Source organism: Camarhynchus parvulus, chromosome 1 (genome assembly GCF_901933205.1).
Source record: "Camarhynchus parvulus chromosome 1, STF_HiC, whole genome shotgun sequence".
Classification (NCBI taxonomy): domain Eukaryota; kingdom Metazoa; phylum Chordata; class Aves; order Passeriformes; family Thraupidae; genus Camarhynchus; species Camarhynchus parvulus.
Genome location: NC_044571.1, coordinates 11,960,743 through 11,984,665, shown reverse-complemented (window position 1 = coordinate 11,984,665; position 23,923 = coordinate 11,960,743). Strand labels below are relative to the sequence as shown.

The 23,923-nt window shown below is 35.4% G+C and overlaps 1 protein-coding gene across 1 annotated transcript in view; it reads left to right on the top strand.

Annotated features, from left to right (window-relative positions):
- Positions 1-23,923, top strand: part of IL1RAPL1 (interleukin 1 receptor accessory protein like 1) — a 683,803-nt gene that overhangs the window by 414,005 nt on the left and 245,875 nt on the right. Inside the window, exons 4-5 of the mRNA XM_030954108.1 lie at positions 10,297-10,483; positions 11,559-11,712. Of these exons, the coding sequence (XP_030809968.1) occupies positions 10,297-10,483; positions 11,559-11,712 (341 nt within the window). The remainder of the gene's footprint in view (positions 1-10,296; positions 10,484-11,558; positions 11,713-23,923) is intronic.

Below are 23,923 nucleotides of genomic sequence, written 5' to 3'. Positions count from 1 at the left end.
AGCAGCCCTGTGAGCTCCTGTATGTGTGTCAGCAGTCCTTTGAGCTCCTCTGTGTGTGTGTGCATGTGCATGTCTGTGTGTGTGCCCACCTGTGGGTACCTGTGCTTAGCCCAGCTGCTGGATGAACCTTCAGCCTCTCCCCATCCCTCAGGTTTTAGCTTCACCTGACTCTAACAAAGACATCAAGAGCATAAGCAGAAGTCATGTTTCTGAACAAATGTCAAGAAAATAGCTATTTAATTCAAACTGCTCTGAATATTAAATGCTTGCAAATTAATTCATCCACATCATGAAAAATGTGACAAAGTGTTTAATCAATACAGGAATTCGCAGGTTCTCTTTGTTCTTTCCCGATATGGAGAAAAAAATGTGACTGAAATAGATTGCAGAAACAAAAATAGAAACCAGAAAATGTGGTACATAAATGACAATATAGTTTTTCTACTCATAAATAGTTTATATATTCATTCATTCTCTACGTATTGTAAAACTGGTGGCAGGGTTTTGAGCCCGTGTATTTATAAATGGAACTGAACATTTTTATATAGCTATTCCTATATTTAGATAGTGGGGAATTTGTGGGTGAAGCTAGGTGATAAAGAACAGCAGATGATTAAGGAAACAGCACCAGCCCAGCTGGAAGCTGTGTCCTGCTATAGGAGGAAGCAGCCAGACAAGCCAAAGTGGAGATTCTGCATTTCTGACAAATGAAGTGGACTTTTCTATGAGTCCACCACCAAGAAAAAATATGTTTGAGAGAGAGCTGTCTGCTACTGTCCCTCCTGCATCTGCAGTGAGAGGTGCTGTATAAAGGCTCTGGCACATGAATGTTACATCATAGTCCAGCTGAAAAAGAAGTGACTTTCAATTGTCTGAAATGTATTTAAACTTGTTCAGCTTACCTTTTATGTTTGAGGTATGAATTAAAATGTGTAAAGCAAACCTCATTTTTGTGAAATGAAAATAGCTTACACAAGTACACTTGATTTAGGTGAAATTATTCAAAGCTTCTGTGTAGAAAGCTCTCATACATTCATTTTGCTGCTGTTCATATGACTTTGGATCTTCATGTCTGGATGTTCTGGGTGATTCATGCTTCTGAGGATGACACGTAGCAGCAAGCTTGAAAGCTAAATCAAGAAATGAAAATATATAGCAATAGTGTCTGGCACTTGCCTGTGCCTTATCCTCACACTCTGTTTGTTTGGGCAGCCAAAACCTTTTCATTTGTCACATCAGAGTTGTTTACTTTGGTTGTAGACAAGAACAAATAATAGTATAATTTCATATACTTGCTGAATATATACTGACTTCTGTCTCTGCTGGATTCTCAATGTGTTGTGTTGTACTTAGGCTCAGTCACTGGAGATGGAAATGTGGCATTAGGAGTGAAAGTCCACAGGTATTGGTTTTATGCTGAGGAAAAAAAAATTAATTTATTTGGGGATTCTGTAGAAGAAAAGAATTAATAATTCTTTATAATGTAGTCTCAGCTCATGCTTTGAAAGCCTTACAACAGAGTGCATCCTTCTGGCTGTCCCAGCCTCCTCAATGAAATATTTCCAAAGATCCTCAGATAATGTTAACCTGAAATGGCTCACTGAGTTCTTTTATCTTCTCTGTAAAGATGATTATTTTTCTACAATTTCCCTTCACTCTATGGACATAATGATGGTGTTTAGTACATTTAAGGGCAGAAATGAAAACTGGACAGAAGCTCTGGAGGCTGAACTGAGAACACTTTCAGTGCTGGGCAGAGTTGGTAGCTCAGGTGGGTGAAGTCATTGCTTGCCCATGTTTGTGTTCAGGGATGCTGTTGATATGAACACAGGCAGGTTTATATTGCCTGAGCTTCCATAACTCTCACCTTCAGCTACTGCCTGAAGGGTATCAGGAGCATATTAGAGCTTAAAATTTGAGTGAAATAAAAATATTTATTATGTCGTTACTGATCACACTGAGACAATTTTGGAAATTGTTTTTAGGTAAAGCTGTTCGTATGAACACAGTCAAAAATGGTGAAAAGCTAAGTTTCCTGTGTTCTTTATGGTCCTCAAATGAAGAACAAATCCAAATTGTGTATAATTTTGTTTATTGATTTGTTCTTTCAATTCCTGCTGCCTTTGGAAATTCAGGACTTGCTCCGAGGTCTTTAGTCGTATAAATGCCATAAAAATTGTTGCACATTTCTAAATTTCTGCTTTAGTAGCAACAGTAGCAACTTTTCCAAAGACTGACCTTTCTGCAGAAAGTTGCTGCTTTCTTTTGAGTTCTGGCTCAATCTGCACACAGCAATGCTCTTACTGAGATGTCATATTACTGTCTTCCTTTTAATCCTGTGACTGGTAAGGAAGACTGACTCATATCTGAATTGTTTCTTCTTAGGAAAGTAGGTGTAAAACAAGTGTAATTAAAACTGTAGGGGTTTGGGTTTTTTTGGGAGGGAGTTGTTTCAGTTTTTTGGGAGGAGAGGTTTGGTTTTTTTGTTTCTTTGTTTTGTTTATTTTAACAAATGTAGGAGTCATAATTCTAGGAATTATTTAGGTTTTTTAATTCAGAATTGTCATTAAATCCCATTAGAGAATTTTTGGGAGTCTGGAAAAGTGTCATCAGTATGTTAGGAAACAGCCTTGAATCTACTAAATGTGATAATTTTTTAATGTATTCCCATTTTTATTGGGTAGATATGGGAAAGAGTTATGGAGAGATTTTCAAGGGAATTTTATTCATGTGCAAATGTCATTATTCTAATATCTATAATAAATGTTGTAATTGTTCAATATCTCGGTCCATATCTACTGTTAATGAGTTACTTTTCTATTCAGAAAATAACAGACTCATGCAGAGTTAGCAGCAGATAAATATCTAATCACTTGGAAACAAGACAGATACCTTCATGGAATATTCTTTATGCATGTGCTTGACAGCTGAACAGAAAACTAACTTAGCATTTGAGACTGAATGACAGGATCTGTCTTTATTTGAGAACTGTGTGAGTTCATCAAGCAAAGAGAGGGAACAAGGGAGAAGCCTTTTAGCAGCACTGCATTTTCAATGTTTTCAGTTTTAGTGCTATAAAACAAGGCATTTCCAAAAGGGATGATTTGGTGATAAAGACATTCCAGTATTTGTTGACCTTCTGAGTCATCAGGATGTAGTAATACTGAATTGTTCCTGAGCACAGAAGTGCAGCTGCTGGAGCAGGCTCTGAAAAGTCTGCATTTTTTCAGCCCTATTTTTTTTTGTCCCTTTTACTTGGGGAAAGTATTTTTTTGTTGTTTAATGGTTCCCCTCCATCCCCTGTGGGTGAAAAACCACCTGAGAAAACAGATGTTTCATGAACAAAAATATATACAACTTTGAAGAAAAGGACTTGGGGGTTCTGGTGAAAAGCAAGCTGAACATGAACAAGCCATGTACCCCTGCCACAAAAGAGGTGAATGATGAGCTGTGCTGTATTAGTATTGTCAGCACACCAAGGGAGGCGAACCCTTCCTCTTCACTCAGCACTGGTGAGACCACAGGAGTTCAGTGTCCAGTTCCAGACTCACTGGTGCAAGAGAAACATGGAGAGAGTCCAATGAAGAAGCAGGAAGATGATAAAGGAACTGGAGCATCTCTGCTGTGAGCACCGGCAAAGAGAGCTGGGACTCTTTACCCTGGAGAAAGCACAGAGAATCTCGCTGACAGATATACATTTCTGAAGGATGAGTGCCAACAGCATGGAGCCAGGCTCTTTTCAGTGTTGCCTGGTTACAGGACCAGAGACAATGGGCACAAACTGGAACACAGAATATTCCATTTGAACATCAGGAAACACTTTTTACCAGGAGGACAACTGAACCCTGGAACTGGTTGCCCAGGAAGGTTGTGGAGCCTCCATCCTTGGCAATATTTAAAAGCAGTCTGAACACGCTCCTGGGCAAGCAGAGCTAAGTGGCTCTCCTTGATCAGGGGGGTTGGACAAGATGACATCCAGAGTTCCCTTCTGATCTCAAACATTTTGTGATTCTGTGATTCTAGAAATAAAATAAATGAGAAGACTAACATAACTCTGTTACGTTGCAATTTTCAAAAGAAGCGTTTCTGCTATTCTGGCATATGGTGCTAAGGGTATAAAAATTACTCTTCTTCAGGATCCTTGGTTCCCAAGAAAAAGCAGTGCCATTGCCTCCTGTATTGAGGACAGAGCATACCTAGAGGCATTTCATGCTCTGGTATTATCTCCCCACTGCAGTTTGCTGAAAGCTAAAGGGATTTTCATCTGTAAGGGTACACTTTTGCACAGCTCTTCGTACTTCTGTCTCCTCTGGGAATATACATTGATCTGCTGCAGTGAAAACGTTTAGTATCATTCTGACACATCTCCATTGTAGCACTTTATGACTCACTGGCCCAAAATTTCTTCACTAATGATCCTGGGAAGCCTTACTGAAATGAGGAGCTAATTTAGCACTAAATTTGTAACTAGTACTAAAATATCAAATGTGCAATTAAATTCAGACTAGTGGAAATCCATATTTTACTCACCCTATATATCCTGTGCAGCACAATGCTTTTTTGATTTACTAATATCCTTCTTAACTACCTCTAACATTTCTACCTGCAATCCATAAGTGCTATTCTCTGAATTTTTGATACCAAATATTTTAATAGAAAGTTATTTTTAAAATCAAAATTTTCTCATACTAAATAACATATAGGTATACTATAAATATGCTCTCAAAATTTTTATAGTTTCTTTCTTGAATCACATACCTCTAGTATTATTTTTGCAATCACTGAAATCCTCAGCATACTCATATGACTGGTTGATAGACACATATGTATAGACATATAGACACATTTTCTCTGTAAGAAATCTTTAACTTCAAATAAACTTAATTTATATTTATATTCATACTGTAGGAGTGCAGACAGAGTTACATTATAGGAATATTTTTGTATACCTGTACAGTAGGATTATGGATTTTTTCTTGTAATGTATTTGAAAGGAAAATTTAATGTGAAAGAAAATGTTTGATGGGGAAATTAGGGAAATGAGTTAATTTTATGTAATTTTGCCTTCTATGTAATTGCCAGTACAAGTTCATAATTAAGATTATTGTCATAATTTTTTGAGTATTTTTTACTAAGAACGTGAAGTTTTATTAAAATGTGGAAATCAATATCAGATTGATTCCAGTTCTTATAAGGAAATGTTTCATCTTGACTTAAAAAAAGACAGAGATAATACAGACAAATCAGTAACATAAACATTTACACCTTTTTTCTAGTTTACCCGAAAAAAGAAGCCTTAAGGTATTATAAGGATGAGAAAATTAAATTCCCTTTGTAAAGGCTAATTTAATTTAATTTTTATTTTTCAGAACATCAATAAAAGGCCTTTCACATCAGTCACTAGCTCTCTCTTACACAAGGAAAGCATTATTCTAATGCATTTAGACTTAGCATTTTGACATTCTCTTTTGACAGGTTTGGAGTGAAGGGGAAACTCAGGATGGCAGTGTGTACCACTTGTGTCAGAAAAAGATAAAATGTGGAGGTTTGGCTTCCAAGGATGGAAGCAGGCATTAAAACTAAACAATATTTCCTGGTGTGTCTAATTCAAACCTATTGAAACAAGTATCTTGTAGAGTATTGATATTCAAATAGTCCTGGAGGCTCGTGTGCACTGGGTTATTTCACAGTATCATGCACATAATTAGGTGACCCTTGAGGGAAGAAATCAGTGCTTATGTAATTCAATTGAGGTCAAAAGCAGTTTCCAAACTGGGTTGGCCCCCCAGGGTATGGAAGCAGGAGATAATTTCTAAGGCACAGAGGAAAATTCCAGCTGGCTTCTGTCCATCTCCCTCCACTTTTCTTCTCTTTTCCCCATGCCTGAAGCACTGCCCCAGCACTTGCAGCTCTGCTGGCTCTGGAAGCTTTGTGGAAAAGGCAATCTGTGATCCCAGATATCAGAACCAGAGAGTGTGGGAGTCAGCCATTCCAGAGCCTGGGGGGAAAAAACCAAATCCAAATAGCAAACACAACCCAAATCCAATAAAAGGGAATCCTGCATAAAAAGTTTGTGAACTGCTGTCCTGAATGAATGCTCCAGAAACCACTGAGGGGGCAGAGACCAGCTGGAGCCATCAGATCCTGCCACCAAGGGGACCTCAGAGCACGAGAGTAATCCTGGCTGCCCCAAGGTACCCTGGCCTTCCTCCCTCACCACGTGCCCAAGGCCTCAGGGGTGTCCTCAGAAAACCCTGCTGCTATGTGGAGGCTTTAAAAATTTTTGTGTGAAAGTTTAAAGGCTCACAAAGAGCCTTTGGAGCCACAGGCCAAGAGCACGAGTAGATTATCAATAACGTGTTTTTGTTTCTGTCTTGAATGAATTCTTTGCTCTCCAGCTTTCGGGCATCCAAATAACTGTAACACAAGTTACTTGGACTGAAAAAGGACAAAATTGTGTCTGCAAAATCAAGCAAAAAACTACTTAATGATGTCAACAAAAGTTTTCCCCAGAAATGGGGTGAACCATTTGTAGAAAATGAAAATGTACATCACTGGCTAAGTTCCCTTATTAAAATTTAAAATAAAACTGCAAAGAAAAGATTTTTCTCAGACTTTCTTTTAAATCTCCGGTTCTGAAGGAGTTGGAAATAAAGTTACTTTTCAACTTTGTATGATGAAGAGAAACATAAGAGAGATTTTCTGGCTTCCTGTTTTCTCTCCAGTTTGTTTACTCTGTAAATAGTACAATGGCAAAGCACTGGAGTGGACAAGTAACAGGAAGAGTCCCACTTTCCCTTCTGTCATGAATAGGGATGATGAGGGATGCTGCCTGGACAGTACTGAGCTGTATAAATCCACCACTGAGCTCTCTCTGGTGAGGCTGGAGACTGACAATTATCAGAGGTCTTTTTCTGAGGGAAAAAAAAGCAGTTTTGTAAGTGTAAACCCATCTGGCCCATTTTAGAGATGTATTTATAAAGAAACCACGTTTAAGTGCTTAATTCTCAAAGCAACTCCTTTAAAAGTTGATGGGAATATTGTAAAAGCTAAAGCTTAGAGGAGATATTCTTTGTGTGGGTTCTCTTGTCAGTTTTCCCCCTTATGTCTCTTCTCCTTTTCTCTCTAACAAGTTACTTGTTCATTTAACTTTGTTTTAAGATAAATTTGATTTAAATGGGTTTGGTGTCATAAATAAAAAACACCAAACAGCTTTTTTCTTCCTCTTATTGTATTTTGTACTTTAAGATCTCATTATTTTAACACTTGAAAATCTATTGAATAACAGATGAAAATGAAAACCTTCACTTATATATACAAAAAGGTTCTTGCTGACTTTATATTTGCGAACATTTGGGACTGGTCAAATTAGGAGTAAATTAATTTGATAATTCTCACCTCTTCTTATCACCATATTCAAGAAAAAAATAAAGGCAAAACCAAACAAAATAAATGCCCAAAATGTATCATGTCATAAGTGAGTTAAAGCACAGTTTGGGGAAATAATTTTTGGGGAAAAGAATCCCAAAATAACAAACAAAACCCAAATCCAATAAAAGGGAATCCTGCATATAAAGTTTGTGAACTGCTGTCCTGAATGAATGCTCCAGAAGCCACTGGGGGGGCAGTGAGCTGATGGGGCTAAATGGCTAACACCAATTTTTAAAACTCCCTAAACTCGTGCTGTAGGGTTTTTCTTTTGTTTTATTTGTTACTTATCTGGTCCCTCAAGTAAGACACATAGGGAAAACCGTTTTACTTCTAACATGTGAGCATTTGTACTGTCTGCCATATGGGCATGCTCCAGAGAGCTCTGCTGCTGCTTTTTCTGTGCCTGAAAGGTTTGACATCTACTGTATCCTTCATGCTCGAGCTGTAACCAGCAAACTCAGCCCCTCTTCCTCTTCTTCTTCTTCTTCTTTTTCTTCTTCTTCTTCTTCTTCTTCTTCTTCTCCTCCTCCTTCTCCTTCTCCTTCTCCTCCTCCTCCTCCTCCTCCTCCTCCTCCTCCTCCTCCTCCTCCTCCTCCTCCTCCTCCTCCTCCTCCTTCTTCTCCTTCTCCTTCTCCTTCTCCTTCTTCTCCTTCTCCTTCTCCTTCTCCTTCTCCTTCTTCATTCCTACCTGGGGACTTTTTAATTTTCTTTTTCTGTACTGTGAGCCCGTTATCTTGGTTTTCTTACCTCATACTGTTTGTGTTGCTCTGCCTTCTGTACCAATGTCTTTGAGTTTTGTTTCATCCCAACAGCCTTGGTTTGTGACACAGAGCATGAGATGAGTCAGACTGACAGTGCAGTTAGTATTTAGAATTGAAATAAGGAAGTCTGTGTCACCAGTGGGTATCTGGAATTGTAGGGGTTTCAAAACCCCAATTGTAGGGGTATCAAAACATTTTTGATAATGTTTTGGGCTTTTGAAAGAAAATTCTGTTGGGGAGCTCAGCTGTCAAAAATCCACCCCAAATTTTTCAGTACCTTGTATCTGACAGTTTAGAAATATCCACTTCAAACAATTAATTTAAACATTCTGAAATATTTCCAAAATTCTTCTCTTATGGAGCAGGAAGCCTTAGCTGCATCTGCTAAAGGATCTGCTGTTGTGATAGAAACTTGGATGTGCCTCAAACAAAATTCTGTCTCTGGCAATTGACACTGTCACTGTTGCAGAACAGAGTTCTTTAGTGGATCAAAACATTTAATCATAAATTTTGCAAAATTCGCTCCAATGCTGAAGGATGTCTATGCAAAAATTTTACTAGCCTTGCTTCTTCAGAGACTGGGAAGACAATAAAATGTCCTCCTTTTTTTTTTTTTTCCCTGCCATGTCCTCCTAGAAATATTTAAATAATGAGATTCAGTAACATGAACTAAACATGATGCTTAAACATACAGGAAGGAATTAAAGAGAATATTTAAATGTGAAAATTGTATAGCCAAACAGCTCACTATATACTAATCCCTGTCATCTGATAAGAGGACACTCCCATCTAGTTAGTTTACTCTAAAACCTCAGAGTTTGATGGATTGTTCAGAACCTGTTTCCAAGGAATGAGTCTTCCAAGAACAAAAAAAAATTTGGAAAAACAGAATTAAGTGACTTTTTATGATATTTTCAAGACACATGATAAAAATCCAAATAAATAAAATATTCCAGGTAACACCTTAATGGAGACATTACATAATTTACACTAATAAAAATATTCTTTAAAAGGTGAGTGATTTTCAATTGCATGTACAGGTAAGAATGGGAATTGGCTCTTTACCAGCTTAAATGCAGTAAGAGTGGTCCATATCCAGTGGATCCTATCTTTGACTTGCATAAAGCTTAAACAACCTTATTTGCTTTATACAGCCAGTTTCTCAAACATGGTAACAAATTATACTTACTTCTTCATTATAAGGAAATAATTTTGTGTTTGATTGCTTTACAAGTCCATGAATTAGATCAACAGCTAAGGATCATTCTGTTTAAAAATTTATGTTTCTAACACTATTCTCTAATTTGATAGTTACTTACAGGGTTGCATTTTCTGTAGAAAATTGGACTCTAGTGTTTTGTAAATTAAGTTTTCTTATTCTTTATCCCAAATTATTTATATTCCCTCTTATTGAACAGAAAAAGGAAACAGATATCAAGAATTTGATCTTTGAGATTCTGCCATGTCTGATACACACAAGTCCATTATAGAAAAAGCAATCAGCTCATAGAGGATGAGAATGGTGATAAGGAGGTGAATCTTTCCTCAGTGCTCTCTGCAGAATCCTCTGTCAGCAGTCCAGGGGTAAAATGCATTTACAGAACAGTAGGAGAGAAATCTTACACCATCACAGTGTGCTCCTGGGGAGTACTCAACTTTATTCCCTCATTTGCTCCCCACCTGGAAACTCAAACAAAAAAAAAATTCAAGCAGTTTTGTCTTTTTGCCTGATTGAATCACATAGTGGAATGTGGGAAGGCAGACAAAGTTCCCTAATCTCTGCCTGCCTTGCTTATCAACATCCAGAAGCAGATGTAGCAACAAGTTTCAGGAGAGAACACAAGCTCATGAAGTCTGTAGGTAATGCAGAACATTTTGTCCTGGGAGTATGGGCATTGAAGGCTATGGTCAACAAACTGGCAGCGCCTTACATTGAAACATCCTTCATTCTATAATTAATCACAAGATTAGTTTTAATTAACGTCTGAAATATATTGCCACTTTCATTTTAAGGCATACTCAGCGCTGATGAATATGTGGTTCTAGGTCTTTTGCTTGAGTTCCAATTTATTAGACTTTTCTTTCTATTTTCATTGCCTTACAGAAACTCAACTTACTGTATGAAAGTGTCCATTTCGCTGACAGTGGGTGAAAACGATACCGGACTCTGCTACAATTCAAAGATGAAATATTTTGAAAAAGCTGAACTTAGCAAAAGCAAGGAAATCTCATGTCCTGAAATTGAGGATTTTTTATTTCCATTTAGGGAGCCTGAAATTCTGTGGTATAAGGTAAGGAATGCAAGAGATTTACACCTTCAAATGTATATTATGCAATGTTCTTATGATTCTCTTGATCTAAGTGTGTTATGAAGCTCGCATTGTTTTTAATTTTGTCAAGAAAAGACAACAGAACCAATGGTAGAAAAGAATTAACTAACTGAGAAATTAAACTGCTTCCTTTATTAAACTGTATGGGAAATTTATGTCTGCTTTACCTGAATAAACAGCCTAATTTTACAGCATAAAATTCAGCAAATACTACCAAAATTTTTGTACATATATACTTAAAGTTCTATTTGCAAATATAATTTCATTGTTTTTATCAATAACTTTATTTCAATATTGTGTTATGCTTTCTAGATCATTACTTAAGGGCCAAGTTCTTGCAAGTAGTGTTTCCTGTGGACAGTAAAATTAATTATGGTATACAAGACTGTGCTACCTAAAATTTAAAATTTTGTGACCTGGAAAGATAATGTCCAAATTAACTGATAGCATATCTAAATAGGAGAAGTGTAGCCAACTATTTTCGTATTCTCATCTTGGATTTTGTGTCTTTAATAAAATACTTTTTTATATTAAGAATGCATCTTTTCTAGGTACAGAGAGCTTTGATTCTAAGATTGTTTTAGAAAGAGATATATAGCATCCTTATTTCTCCTCATTCTCATCTTCTGTTTCTATACATTTTTAATTATAATGTTTTTTTAAAAATTGAATAAAAAAATAACAAAAAAATATCCCCTGCAGCTTGAGCTACTGGTAATATAAAAGATTGCAGACATAAGTGTAAAGCTAAATAAGTAAATTAAATATGAGCAACTCAGGAAACCAATGTCAAAAAAACAAACCACCAAAGGAATCAACTCCCTTTTATAGCCAGAGGCATAAATATCAAGTCTGGTGATAAAATTAGTTTTAACCAACATCTAAATAGGCTGGATTTTTACATATTTAGTTTATATACATTTATATCTAGCCTGGGCTCTTGCCTAGACACCTTTACTTTGGGCAGCATTGTTCACAGTGGTACGTTTTAAGTGTAAGAACACAATCCCTGAAGTTTTATATTCTCTTTAAACAGGAATGCAAGTCAAAGACATGGAGATCAAGTATTGTGTTTAAAAAAGACACTCTTGTCATTCGGGAAGTTAGAGAGGATGACATTGGAAATTACACTTGTGAGCTAAAATATGGATTCTTTGTTGTCAGAAGAACTACGGAGTTGACAGTTACAGGTAATTACAGGCTCTTTCTATCTCTTATATTTAGAAAAAAAACACTGAATATTGTGGTTCAGGTTGTGTGGGTTTGAGTCATACCATTTGCACACATCTTTGCTGCGTGCCTAGGTGTGAATGGTTGATACATTAAAACTGTTCTGAATACTTCACAGTGATATCTGTAATACCTTGGCAAGTCTGAGTTTTGTTGTGTTTGAAAAGCTTGTGGGCAGCTTTTTTTTTTTTTTTTTAGTGGAAGGTGTGGTCAAGGAACAGGTAGATTCAGAAAACATGTCCTCTTACAGGAAAGAAAAATATCTATCATATCCTGTCATGTTATTAAATTACTTGGGACATAAAAAAATCTGTAGCAATAACTCTATTTGTACAAGCTCTAATTGTCTTTGGACATGAGAACAGCTGTAGCCACAACCCAAGAGCAGCAGCTCTGTCCCAATGAGACCATTTCAAGTGTTGAGCAGTGCATGATGAGGGACAGAAGCATTTTTCCTCTGTTATTCTCTTAGTACTTTCTCTAGTTTATAGTTCAAGAACTTCCTGATCTCAATCATCATGCACTGTAGTTACCAATTAATCTATTTTTCATTAGTCTGATTATTTTTTTAATCCATTTAGTCTTGGCTTCGAAAACATTTTGAAGTATTAAGTTCCACATAGTAATTATGTAACATGAATAAACTCTATAATTCAGCAAACAGCAATTGCATAAGATGCATTTAATATAACCTGTTTTTAAAACTACCACATCAATATTTAAAATCCATTATGAATGAAAGCAAAATATATACTGTAAGAGTAGCATCTACAGCAGCAGAACAATGTGAAGAATGGCCCATTGAATTTTCAATTCTTCACCAGACCTCTAACCTCCATTTTACAATTATGTAAAACATATAGCTGAACATACATGTAAGGTAAAAAATGGGCTTTTACAATTATGGGATTACAATGGTAGGCAAGGTGCATCATGATCTGTGTAATGCTGTGTAGTTTCATGATTTATTTCCTAAAAGAAGGCAGAATGAGGATTTTCCTGGCAAATTTGAGGTGAACTAGATCCATATGGTTGACAAAGAGGCTTGTATGTATAAGTTTTTGCACCTTCAAAATATCTAGTAAACCAAGAAAAGTCTTCCAGAATAATTATGTGGGTTGTTCTTAATCCTTTTTTTGTATCTAATATATAAATCTGAGGCACAGCAGCAACTTGTAACACACTTATGTTAAGCATTAGGTTGAATTGCAACAGTTTTCTTTAGTGGTAAAAAGTTTGCTTTCTCATTCACTGTAACCCATTTTCCGTCCGCATTAACAGAAATTATGGTCAATTAGGGAATGCAATTTTCCACTGTTGGATGTGTCTGGAAATCATACTGTTTATGTTGTTTTGGGAGATTCAAGTAATCAATCATATTTATTTAAACTCAATAACCAGGATCTCTTTGCTGTTGTACAACATTGATTTGTTTGGTCAGTACAGATAGGCAATTACTGTCAAGTGATTAACCTCACAATAAACATCCATATATTCTGTTTGATTGACTCTGATATAAAGAAAGCAGAGAAAGATTCTTCAAGTGTGTGATTTATACCAGAATAATGTCAATTATCGTTTGCAATATTCGATACCTGGATTTCAAAAGAACATATTTACTGTATTTTTAAGTAGATCCTGTACTTTTTAGAAGATCACTTCTGTCCTTTTGGTCGGTGCTCCACTGCATATTGGTATTTCAACAGGCTCAGACTGGCAGAAAAGAAAAAGAAAAAAAGCATTGGAAGCAGATTCATGTTACTATTTGTAGGAATAGTTTAAAAAAAATGTAATTCATCACTTATAGTGTAGGTAGGAGTTCAGTATTTAATGTTTAACTAGACAAAGACAGAAAGAGACTTGGCTGATTTTGGTGTGCTAAAAATGAATGAATTCATAGGGAGGGAACCATTCAATTTCCACCTCTGCAAACCCCAGCAGATTTAAGAACAACCTCCAAATTAGTAAACTCCATCTAATCTTTATAATATTATGTGAATAAATAGAACAAGCAGATAGATTTAGTCATAATACTAATTTTTTTACACCTGTTCCTCACCACCGCTTCTCTCTGGGCAACTGTGGACAGTCACCACTTAAGTATTCCCTTCCTTTCTCCCACACAATGTGTTTTGTCAGGATTGCTGTCTCCTTTAGGGAAAGCTGCTGCCCTTACAGACCATTAACTATGGATGCAGTTATAAACGTGCTCTTTTCAATGTTGGTGTTGTATATTCTTGTTATAACCTCTGTGCTTTAGACCTTAAATATCTGTGTGCCTCATAGTGAAACATGGAAGGGCTCGTATTTTGATTTATCATTAAAGTTGAAAAACAAGAAGGGAATCCACACATTTAGAAAAAGATCAAACTCACTTAATAGGCAGTATCCATCTCATCTAAGTATAGCAGTTGAAAACCTCTAAGCCATGGAAAAAGATAATTTTCTTTCTGTTTGAAAAATGAGAAAAGAAATTGCCCCTTCTTAACTTAAATTATAAGCACTCAGTGTCACCTTGGGTACACCTTTATAATACACCTTTAGAGTAATAACTATTTCATGGCTTACTTTTTCTTTTTTGTTTGTTGTTTTGGGGTTTTTTCTTTGTTTTTCTTTCTTTGATCTTAATGGAAACTCTTTCAATTTTTTTGCAGATGTGTATCTCATGCTGAAAAAAGATGTGATTTGAATCAATTTCTTTATTGTTATGAGATGGGACCTAGAAATTCTCTGTTTTGAAAAACAAAAAGATATATATTGATTATTTTAGCTTGTAATTAATCAAAATATTCACATAAAAAGCATAATTGGTAGACTTTTTGGGTTTTGGTTATGCAATTACACATTCTACAATGTCCTGCAATGTACAAAGTCATTTGTAGGCTTTTATAGTTCAGATTAGCACGTTTTCTTTTATATGTGGAATTTTAATTAAGGCATTCCTGCTGTCTCTGACATGATTAATTAAGAATGTTTTAGTATTGGGAAAGAATCCTATTAGAAAAGTACAGTGTTAATTTAGTCATAGTGCACAACATGGGTCAAAATTACTTTCCTTCAGTGATTTATTTTATTTAAATATTAGGTTTAACAATTTTTTTTTTTTTTAGCTATAGTACTAAGTAATTTGCAAACTCTTTCTGTTTTTGAAGGGTTTCCTTCAGGTCAAATGAAATCCAGCCTGTGTCAGAGGGAATGTACCCATTCCTATTGCAGTAACGTAGTTCTCCATCATGAACATCATAAAGCAAACAGACCCCATCACCCTTGCAGTTGGAACTTTACTTATTCTGTTTTAGTTTTAAATATCAGAATACTTTTTTCCATTCTGTCAGAAGTAAGAAAAACTTATACCTTGCAGGCGGAATCAGAGCTAATCAGTAGGTTAATCCTGAAGCCTTTCCTCAGAGATACCCTCTGTTTTCTTTATTCAGTGATTAGACCCTGAGAAGTTCCCTTGGAAACAAGTCCTGCTGGAATGAGCACAATTTTAGATTTACAGATTCCAGCATGTTTACAATCAATCTATAGGAATAATAAATTGTCAGAGTAATTTTTTTATTATTTAAATTCAGCCTGTTTGGTTTAACAAATTTCTGCAATAATCTTAAAAGTGCCAGTTTACTCTTTTTTGTCTTCAACCCATGACTTACTTTTTTCATATTTAGGTTTTTTAGGCAATAAAAAAGGAATGTATTTTTTCTCGTTCAGTTATGCTGTAGTCAGCTCTTAGTCCTGTTAAAAGTTTGGGTCATATCGAATAAGCTTTGTCTCTTTTGCTTTCTGACAGATTTAGTCCTCATTAGCACAATGGGAAATTTTAAATGACTACATGTTTGTATGTATTTTTAGAGCTGAAAAGATCACTGTAAAAATAAATAGTATGAAGAAATAATTATAATTAAATTATAACTAGCCTAACAGCTCAAATCTTTTATATACAGCTAACGACCACATATTGTGAATAAAAAACAAAACAAAAAAAAATCCTGAAAGAGGACACACATGCACACATACTTTGAAGGTATGCTTTATAGCCTGCTTTTAGTGGTCTGTATTTTAACTGTGTAAGACAAAATATTCACCGGTTTTTTCCCAGAAAAAGTTGGCTTCAATTTCTTCCAGGTGTGCTTCTCTTTCACATTCAATACATCAGAATGCAGAGAGGTGCTGCCATAAGGATGTTCCTCTTTATTTTTAGCAGGTGCTAGGTGCGAAAAGTATTAAAGAATAAACGGAGTTGTTTTCCAAGCATTTAGAGATTTAGCACAAACTCTGCTTGGTTTCTGAAGTTAATGACTGGTATGAACCATATTGAATGTACCCAGTGACTACTTGATTTAGCTGATCCCAATAATTATCAGAGCTGATATTCATTCCTTTCGCTCATCATTAATTTAATTCAATTCCAGAACATACTCAGATAGAACTTCTATTTACCATTATTCTGTGCAAAGACTAATAAAACATAAAGCAAACAATAGACTCATTATGAAAGCAGCATGTTCAAAATACTAACCTAGCATTTTAAAATGCATAAAATCCTGTAGGTTTAACACAGTTATGGCTGAAGAGTAGGATGATTTTTTTTCGTAAATTAGAAAAAAGTGATTTGCAATCATTTTATGTGCAATCATTTTAATGCACCTGAAAACAAGGATCTAAATTAATTTCCTGCATGTATTTGAGTAATAATAATAATAATCAAAACATTATGTTGATGTTGGATAAAATATTCTCTATAAATGTTCATTTTACATATTTATTGTAAATGGGTTTAGAGGGTCATTCAAAAGCAGGCTTATATGAAAACAGCAATGAGCAAAGCTTTATGTGTTTTACTTCAAAGGAAGTGAAGATGATGTCATGTACTCTATGTTATAAATTGCAACAATGAATTAGAAAACCAACTTCAGCACTTTGGCAAAGAGATGCAAAAGTAAAAGTGAGAAAAATTCCAGATTTTCAACCTTGCTGCTGGTGACCTTTTGACATTTCTTCCTTTGTCATATGCTGCTCACAAAGACCAGTTTTAATTATTAGAGATTATTCCTATCATAATTAGGGTAGAGAGAAGATCCTGTAGAAAGTAATTCAAATAAGTAGGCAAAGCAGGGTGGTCATATGAATAAAGACCTGATGAATAATTTGTTCCCTTTGGGTGATGTGTTTGTGTGCTCATCATTCTGGACAATGTCCTATTTCATGCACAGGATACTGCTCTCTTTCTCTTATTTATCAAAAGTCCTCCAGGATGTGGCCACTAGTAGTTGATGATGCAGTCATGATTTCTGCTAGAGCCCTGTACTCCCTGTGGACAATACAGTAGACCAAAAGTGAGGGGGATGTTTCAATAATTGGTAAGAAATAGAAGAAATCTTAGTCCATAATCACAATGAAGAATTCCACTTAAATTAACAAATTAGGTATTATGCAAGTGGTGCAGTGCATTACCATGCATACTGTTGTTAAATTTCCAACAATTTTGCTTATTTCTAAGTGTTATTATAAACCTGATATCTTTTTAATTTATACTACTTTTTCCTGAAGATTTTTTTTCTTCAATTTTGGCTTTGTGTGTAAGGTTAAAGACTAATGTAAAATAATAAGTCCAAAAAAATTGGTTTTCTACATCAGGTGAGGGGGAAAAAATAGGGAAATGAATTTCCAAAATAGAAGTTTGTTTGTGTGAGTCAATTTCCCCTTCTTCATGAGTCATAGGAGAATACTGAAATAAAAACAATGTGAATGGATGTTGCTACCAGGATCATTGTTTCAGTTTACTGTAGTGAAGTTGTTAAGATTAATTCTACAGAGAGAAAGAATTTGCAGACAAAAGTTTATCACAAAAAAGTGCTAGTGACTACTAAAGATATAAAAGACTTATAAACTTGTACTTCAATAATATCTCACAAAATTAAATAAATCTATTGTTAAGGCACCCAAGATGCTTGTTAAACAACCTTTGAAAAAGTAGATAAATTGCACTGAACATTAATGTTTTACATATTGCTATGGAATCAGAAGACTTCGTTTTACTTTTACATTCCCCTAGAGTATGTTAAATCCACCTATACTGTCCTAACTGAGCATTTGTCATTTCCAAAGCTTTTCTTATACTGCTTTAGATAATTTATATGTACAGTGGAGTCTTCCAGGATAGTACTTTAATAAACCAGAGTATAAAATGTACCAGTACAATAACATAAGGACCTTGTGTTTCCCCCATCCTAAAAACAATCTGTACACATTCTTAAAAACAGTCTATACACAATTAGACTGACTGAATATTTAGGTTTAAAGTGGAGATGATTTTTCCAATGCTTTCAGTGTCTTTCAAATGGCTTAGGCAAGTTCTAAACTCAGAGCTGCTAAGCAACATCATATTGGTAATACATATGTTCAAAGAGAAATTCCAGGCAATACATGTACCCGAAATCTTTGCAATTGATTTTAGGAGCAGAAATATTTGTTTACAGAAGAAAAGGAAAGTCCTCATTTTGACTGCAGCAATATCACCTGGAGATGTGTGTTAATAGAATAGTAGCTTCAAAATCATCTAGAAGGTATCTAATATATGTTCCACTATATTAAAAGAGTAACTTCTCTTAAAGGGCATTGACATCCTCTGAAATATTGTCATCTCCCATTCACCAACCCCCCAAGGGAAAAAGAGGCTTTTTTTCATGCTGTTGTCTCAAAGTGTTAATAAATTACCCAAAACATCATAGTATATAAACAATAGAAAAACAGTGCATACCAAATTTAAGAAACAAGTTTTACTTGGAATTCTATTGTATTTACATGGACCCCCGTGGCAGGAAGGAAGGAATGATGAATCTGTCTCCATGTTCTCAGAAGGCTAATTTATTATTTTATGATACTATATTATATTAAAGAATGCTATACTAAACTATACTAAAAAATACAGAAAGGATACTCAATGAAGGCTAAAAAGATAATAATGAAAACTTGTGACTCCTTCTAGAGTCCTGACGCAGCCTGACACTAATTGGCCAATGAGTGAAAACAACTCACACCAGAATCCAATGAAACAATCACCTGTTGGACAAACAATCTCCAAACACATTCCCCATGAGCAAAACAGAGGAAAAGCAAATGAGATAATTATTGTTTTCATTGTTCTCTGAGGATTCTCAGCTTCCCAGGAGAAAAATTCTGGGCGAAGAGCTTTTCCAGAAAATGTGAATGTGACAGAATTCTATTATTGCAAGTGTGAATCAAGACCGAAATCTTAGTTTCTCTGAGATTGGTGTCCATTTGCCCATTGACTTGAAGAGTCAATATTTCATCTTTCAACTTTCTGGTTATGAAAGATCAGAACAGATGTTAATTTTAAAAATTGAAATAAATTTTTAAAAAATCCAGCTCTGCAAATCACCCTAAATGTTTTATTGGTTATTCTGTCATGCAATTTTTTTTCAATTAATGAATGAAACAATTTTATAAAGATAATTTAAATACTCTTTCTTCATGCTTTAGGAACATGCATAGTGATCCTCCAAAAAAGGATGAAGAAGAGATTTTTTTTTTAACAGTAATAAAAAGGAAAAACCTACCCATCTATTTCTACATGACTACAAATTTTGATTCTGAATGTCTGAAACTATAGTTTCTCCTGGTGTACTCACTTTGGTAAACAGTTTGCTTCAGTCCTTACTGGAATAAATTTGGGTAAAACACCTATTGACTTATTGTAAAAATAGAACTAAAATTCAGCAGTCAAGAGAAATAACTCTAGGGTACTTTATCTGAAAACTTTAAAACTTAAAGATATGTTAAAGGGAAGAGAAATTACTACATCAAAATTGTGCAAGAATTTAACTTCTGATGCTTTACTTATCTATGTGAGAGCTTAATGTAGGAAAACAATTTCACCAGCTTTTTTTTTCTCTGTGTGAATGTGATAACACATAATAATTGCTTGAATATGAAAAAGAAATTGGAACCAGCAATGACATTTTTCCATTTCTATAATATAGTTTTTCCTTTTGCTTCGGAGTATTATATTCACACCCAGAACGGGATTAATTTAAAAATATTGGATATAACTGTATAGAAATATGACTGAGGTTTGATATAACTCAGTGAATTTCCTCCACATTCTTTAAACAAAGTGAAGATGGAAGAACTAGAGTAGAAAGATGCCTGTGAGTTTTCCCCCTTTCTAAATAATTCTGTTTCACCTCACTGCATTCTTCCCATGTTCAACAAGAGGATTATATTTCTCCAGACACTTGATATGACAACGAACATTTCCAGCCCTTAACAAGCCCTTTGTGGAGCTACTAGTCCCACAGCAGAATTTTACTCAAGTTGTGGAAGGTTTATTTATGGTGCACACCTGTTGTGTGCTTTTTTCCCCTAGAGGTAAAGACTCCTCTCACCTAAGTTTAATATTTATACCCACTGGCATATGAGCTGGCTGCTCCTCCTGGCAATTCTGTGATGTGACTGATATCCTCTTCATGCCAATGCGTGGAACATCAGATGAGCTGAGTTGTACAGAATTCCATTTCCATCTCTTGACTATCCAAGGGCTTTAGCTGACAAACTTAAATGTAGATTTATAATACAGGCATCTAAATCACATGAATCCTACTCTATGGTTTCACCTTTGGAAATAGCAAGCTGGCTCTACATTATATTTTCTTGTTATAAAATAAGTGTAAAATTTCATGTCAGCTTTTCAAAGCAGAGAAGTACAAATCTGTAGTAGAAATATTATTTGTTTTTTAAACAAGATGTACAGCTGGGGGAAAAAAAAGCACAAGCTTTTGGATGTACAAGGCTGTCTTTAAATCTCAGGGGTTTAATATACCAGTTGGTCTAATAAAATATATTGCTTTTACCTTGATACGCCTAAAGCAACGTTAATGTTATTATTTTTCATGGTGTTTAAATTTCCTTAGGATGGAATCACAGCATGCATTTCTTTAAGCTAGCTGCAGTGTGCAAAATAAGTATAGGGGTTTTTATTAAAATATTTCTGTTTTGATTAATTTTGGCAGTTAGAATAAACCGTGCTGCGCGGTGTTACTTGTGTAACACCGAGGTTCCCTTTTTCATTTTGTGCTTTATTTGAAAGTGATGATTGTGACTACAAGACAACTGGAAGCTTTCCTTTTATACTTCACTATTTTCAGTTCAACACAAACTAAATAGAAAGAAAAATGAGTCCTCTTTGAAAACAAAGGTTTTGGTTTGAGAGGTGCAGTAAACAGAATAAATGTTTTATTATAAAGTAGGTGGCTTACAACACTTCAGTGTAGAGATGATAAATTTATTTTAAGCTTCTATTTCTCTTCAGTGCTTACATACATCTTCTAACATGGCATTTTTAATGTTGTTGTCAATAGTCTCTAATGCCCAGCTGAGCAAAGAACTGAGGAGAGAGGTGAATTTTGTTTTGTTGTCATATAGCTCTGCCAGGAAACCTTGTGTCTTCCATGCACATCCAAGTGAGAAGTGCAACTTGCCATGAACATCTGGTTCCATGTTGCAGTTGGTAATTGACTCTCAGTTTGTGATTTCAGGGGCCCAAGCCATTCTCTCTCAAGGCCTCTTTGCCCAGCCTGCCCCGTGAATGCACAAACCAGCGACGCATTTTGTGTCTTGGTGCCACATATAAGAGGTGCAGCAGCAGGAGGTACCTTTGAGGGGCCACACTGCCTCCCCACGAACACTGCTCTGGCTGTTCCTGCCCTCCAGCAAACCTCCCATCTGCCCATCCTGCCCTGGGCAAAATGCAGGTAGTGGCAGCAGAAGAGCCAAATCTTGGGAAGAAAGGCAGCGCAAAAATAATCTCCTGAGATGGAGGGAGCAGGGGCCACTGCTCTTGTGGGGCCAAAGTGAGCACCTTCCCACTTGGCCACAGCCTCCAGGCCAGCAGCCGCCCCTCCATGCAGCAGCAGAGCCTTGCTGACATCCTGTTTTGAATTTTCAGGTGTTTTGTTCCTTCAAAACAATTCCATTGGTTTTTCGGAGTTTTTGAGCTAGCATTCAGAATTCAAAAAGTCACTCATGAATAAAGAGGCAAAGGGCAAAAAATGCATTGTGATAAGCTCATTTAAATAGAAATAGGCTCATTCCTTTGTGTGGGTTGCATATGCTTTTTTATTCTTTTAATTTAATATCTATATTTTTATAAATATACTCAGTTTTCTGAGGAGCTACTCTGACACCACCAGGAAAAACGAAAAATTAAGGCTAGGTGAGCTGTTTGTCATTTTCATACAGCTAGCCCTGTCTAGACTTTGCTTACACTTGAGTAGTGACAGTTTATTAGGATGAATGGGAGGTCAGGAATAGAGATTTAGGAAGAAAAGACACTTGAAAAATGTGGATAATGTGACATTTAGTGGAGATTATGTGATCACAAGAGGAAAAGCATTTATTGTTTTTCCTATTCTCATCCACAAATAAAAAGCTGTACACTTAATAGGAAATAGCCCCATGCAGCTATTTCTCTTACTAAGAGAAGCTCCGAAGACTGAAGAAAAATGTTTGAAAGATCTAGTCTGGCTTTTGAAAAGTCAAGGACATTTCAAAATGCTTTTGCACGTATTCTGTAATGTCTTATACTAATATATTATAAATGGTAGTTGGCAGATTACATCTCGTATTTTCAAAAGCTAATGTCTGTACTGTTCTGCTCTAGATGTCTTGTCTATGTGGTTCAAAAACATCTTTGTGATCTGTCAGAGTTGTTTTGATATGCACATAAAGCTGAGAGAACAAGGATTTATAAACTCCACTCGAAAGACATACAGGTAGAAGTGCCTGCTAGGGGGTGGGCAAAAAGCATAAAGCACTGAAGGTGTCTTACTTTAGGCTATAGTATAAATAAATTGGAATAAAATATTATAAATACAAGTTCAGGGTCTTGTTTTTACTTAATGGTTCCATTGCACATGTGATAACTGTCAGTATTGTTTTTTATAATCTGTACTTTGAAAACAGCAGTTCTTAAAAATGTTACTGTATTAAAAAAGAAAACTAATCCAAACAAGATAAATTATGGGAGGGTTGGGCCTTACAGACCAAATTAAAAGACTTTCACAACTTGAAAGTTTTCTTTCCTCTTTTGAATGTATGGCAAAGTCATTCTTCTAAGAAAACATACCCTGATATGGTTTCCTTATTAAACTGAGTGCTTCAGAGTATCAAAGGGCAGAAAACTTGCATTAACTTGATTAAAAATACTATACAGAGTCAACAGAAAAACGACAAATTTACTTCTGTAATTTTAAAAGGATTTTGTGGGCCGAAATGAGGGTTTTTTTAATAAGTTAATTGTTGCAGAATGAATAACGACATGTGTGGAAGGTCCTTGTAGCTCCTGCTCATGTATATTATGGAAGAGGAAATAAAATTAGTAGAGTAAGAAATGCAATTCTGATTCAAAAACTCAGTTGGAGGTGGTCCTAATTCTTGTTTGTTTATGGCAATTGATAACATCTAGTTAAATTAACTGAACTACTGTTAAATTTTCAGGATGTGAATTGAACCTTCAACATGCGTAGAAAAAGGTATTTATTCTTTTAGGTCTTTTAGCATTGTTGATGAGTTAGGACAGAAAAAAATTGTTTTCTGCCATTTCAGCCATTAAAAGAGAAGCTAACCCAGTGCTAAACCTGTAGTCTCTAAGAGATTTTGAGAAAAGAAAAAAATTGTTTGTACTGGATTGGTGGGCTGTTATGTTAAAAATTTGAAAGAGGGTGAAAAGTGTACTCATCTACAGCTAAGAGACATTTGGTGATTTTTTACCTGTTTTACCTCTAATAAAAACAATAGTCACATTATATTAAAATCAGTTTTACCTCTTCTACTTTTAATTATAAATATTCAAGTGTTTTAATTAAACACATGCATACACCCATTCATTATATTTGAATGGAGTTTGCAGACTACCAGTCAACAGATAGAAATCTTGAGAAGAGAGGGGAGAAATACACAGGTTGCTTTTGTGGTATTTTGTTTGTTTGTTTTGTGAGGAAAAAAAAAAGACTTTTAAAACTGCTTAGCTGCATGTGACCTTTACCAAATTTAGAGTAACACATCATTTAAGAAATATATGGAACTTTCCGCCCTGGAAGGAAAACACATTTTTAACAAAAGAAAGATGACTTAAAATCCTGCTGTGTTTTT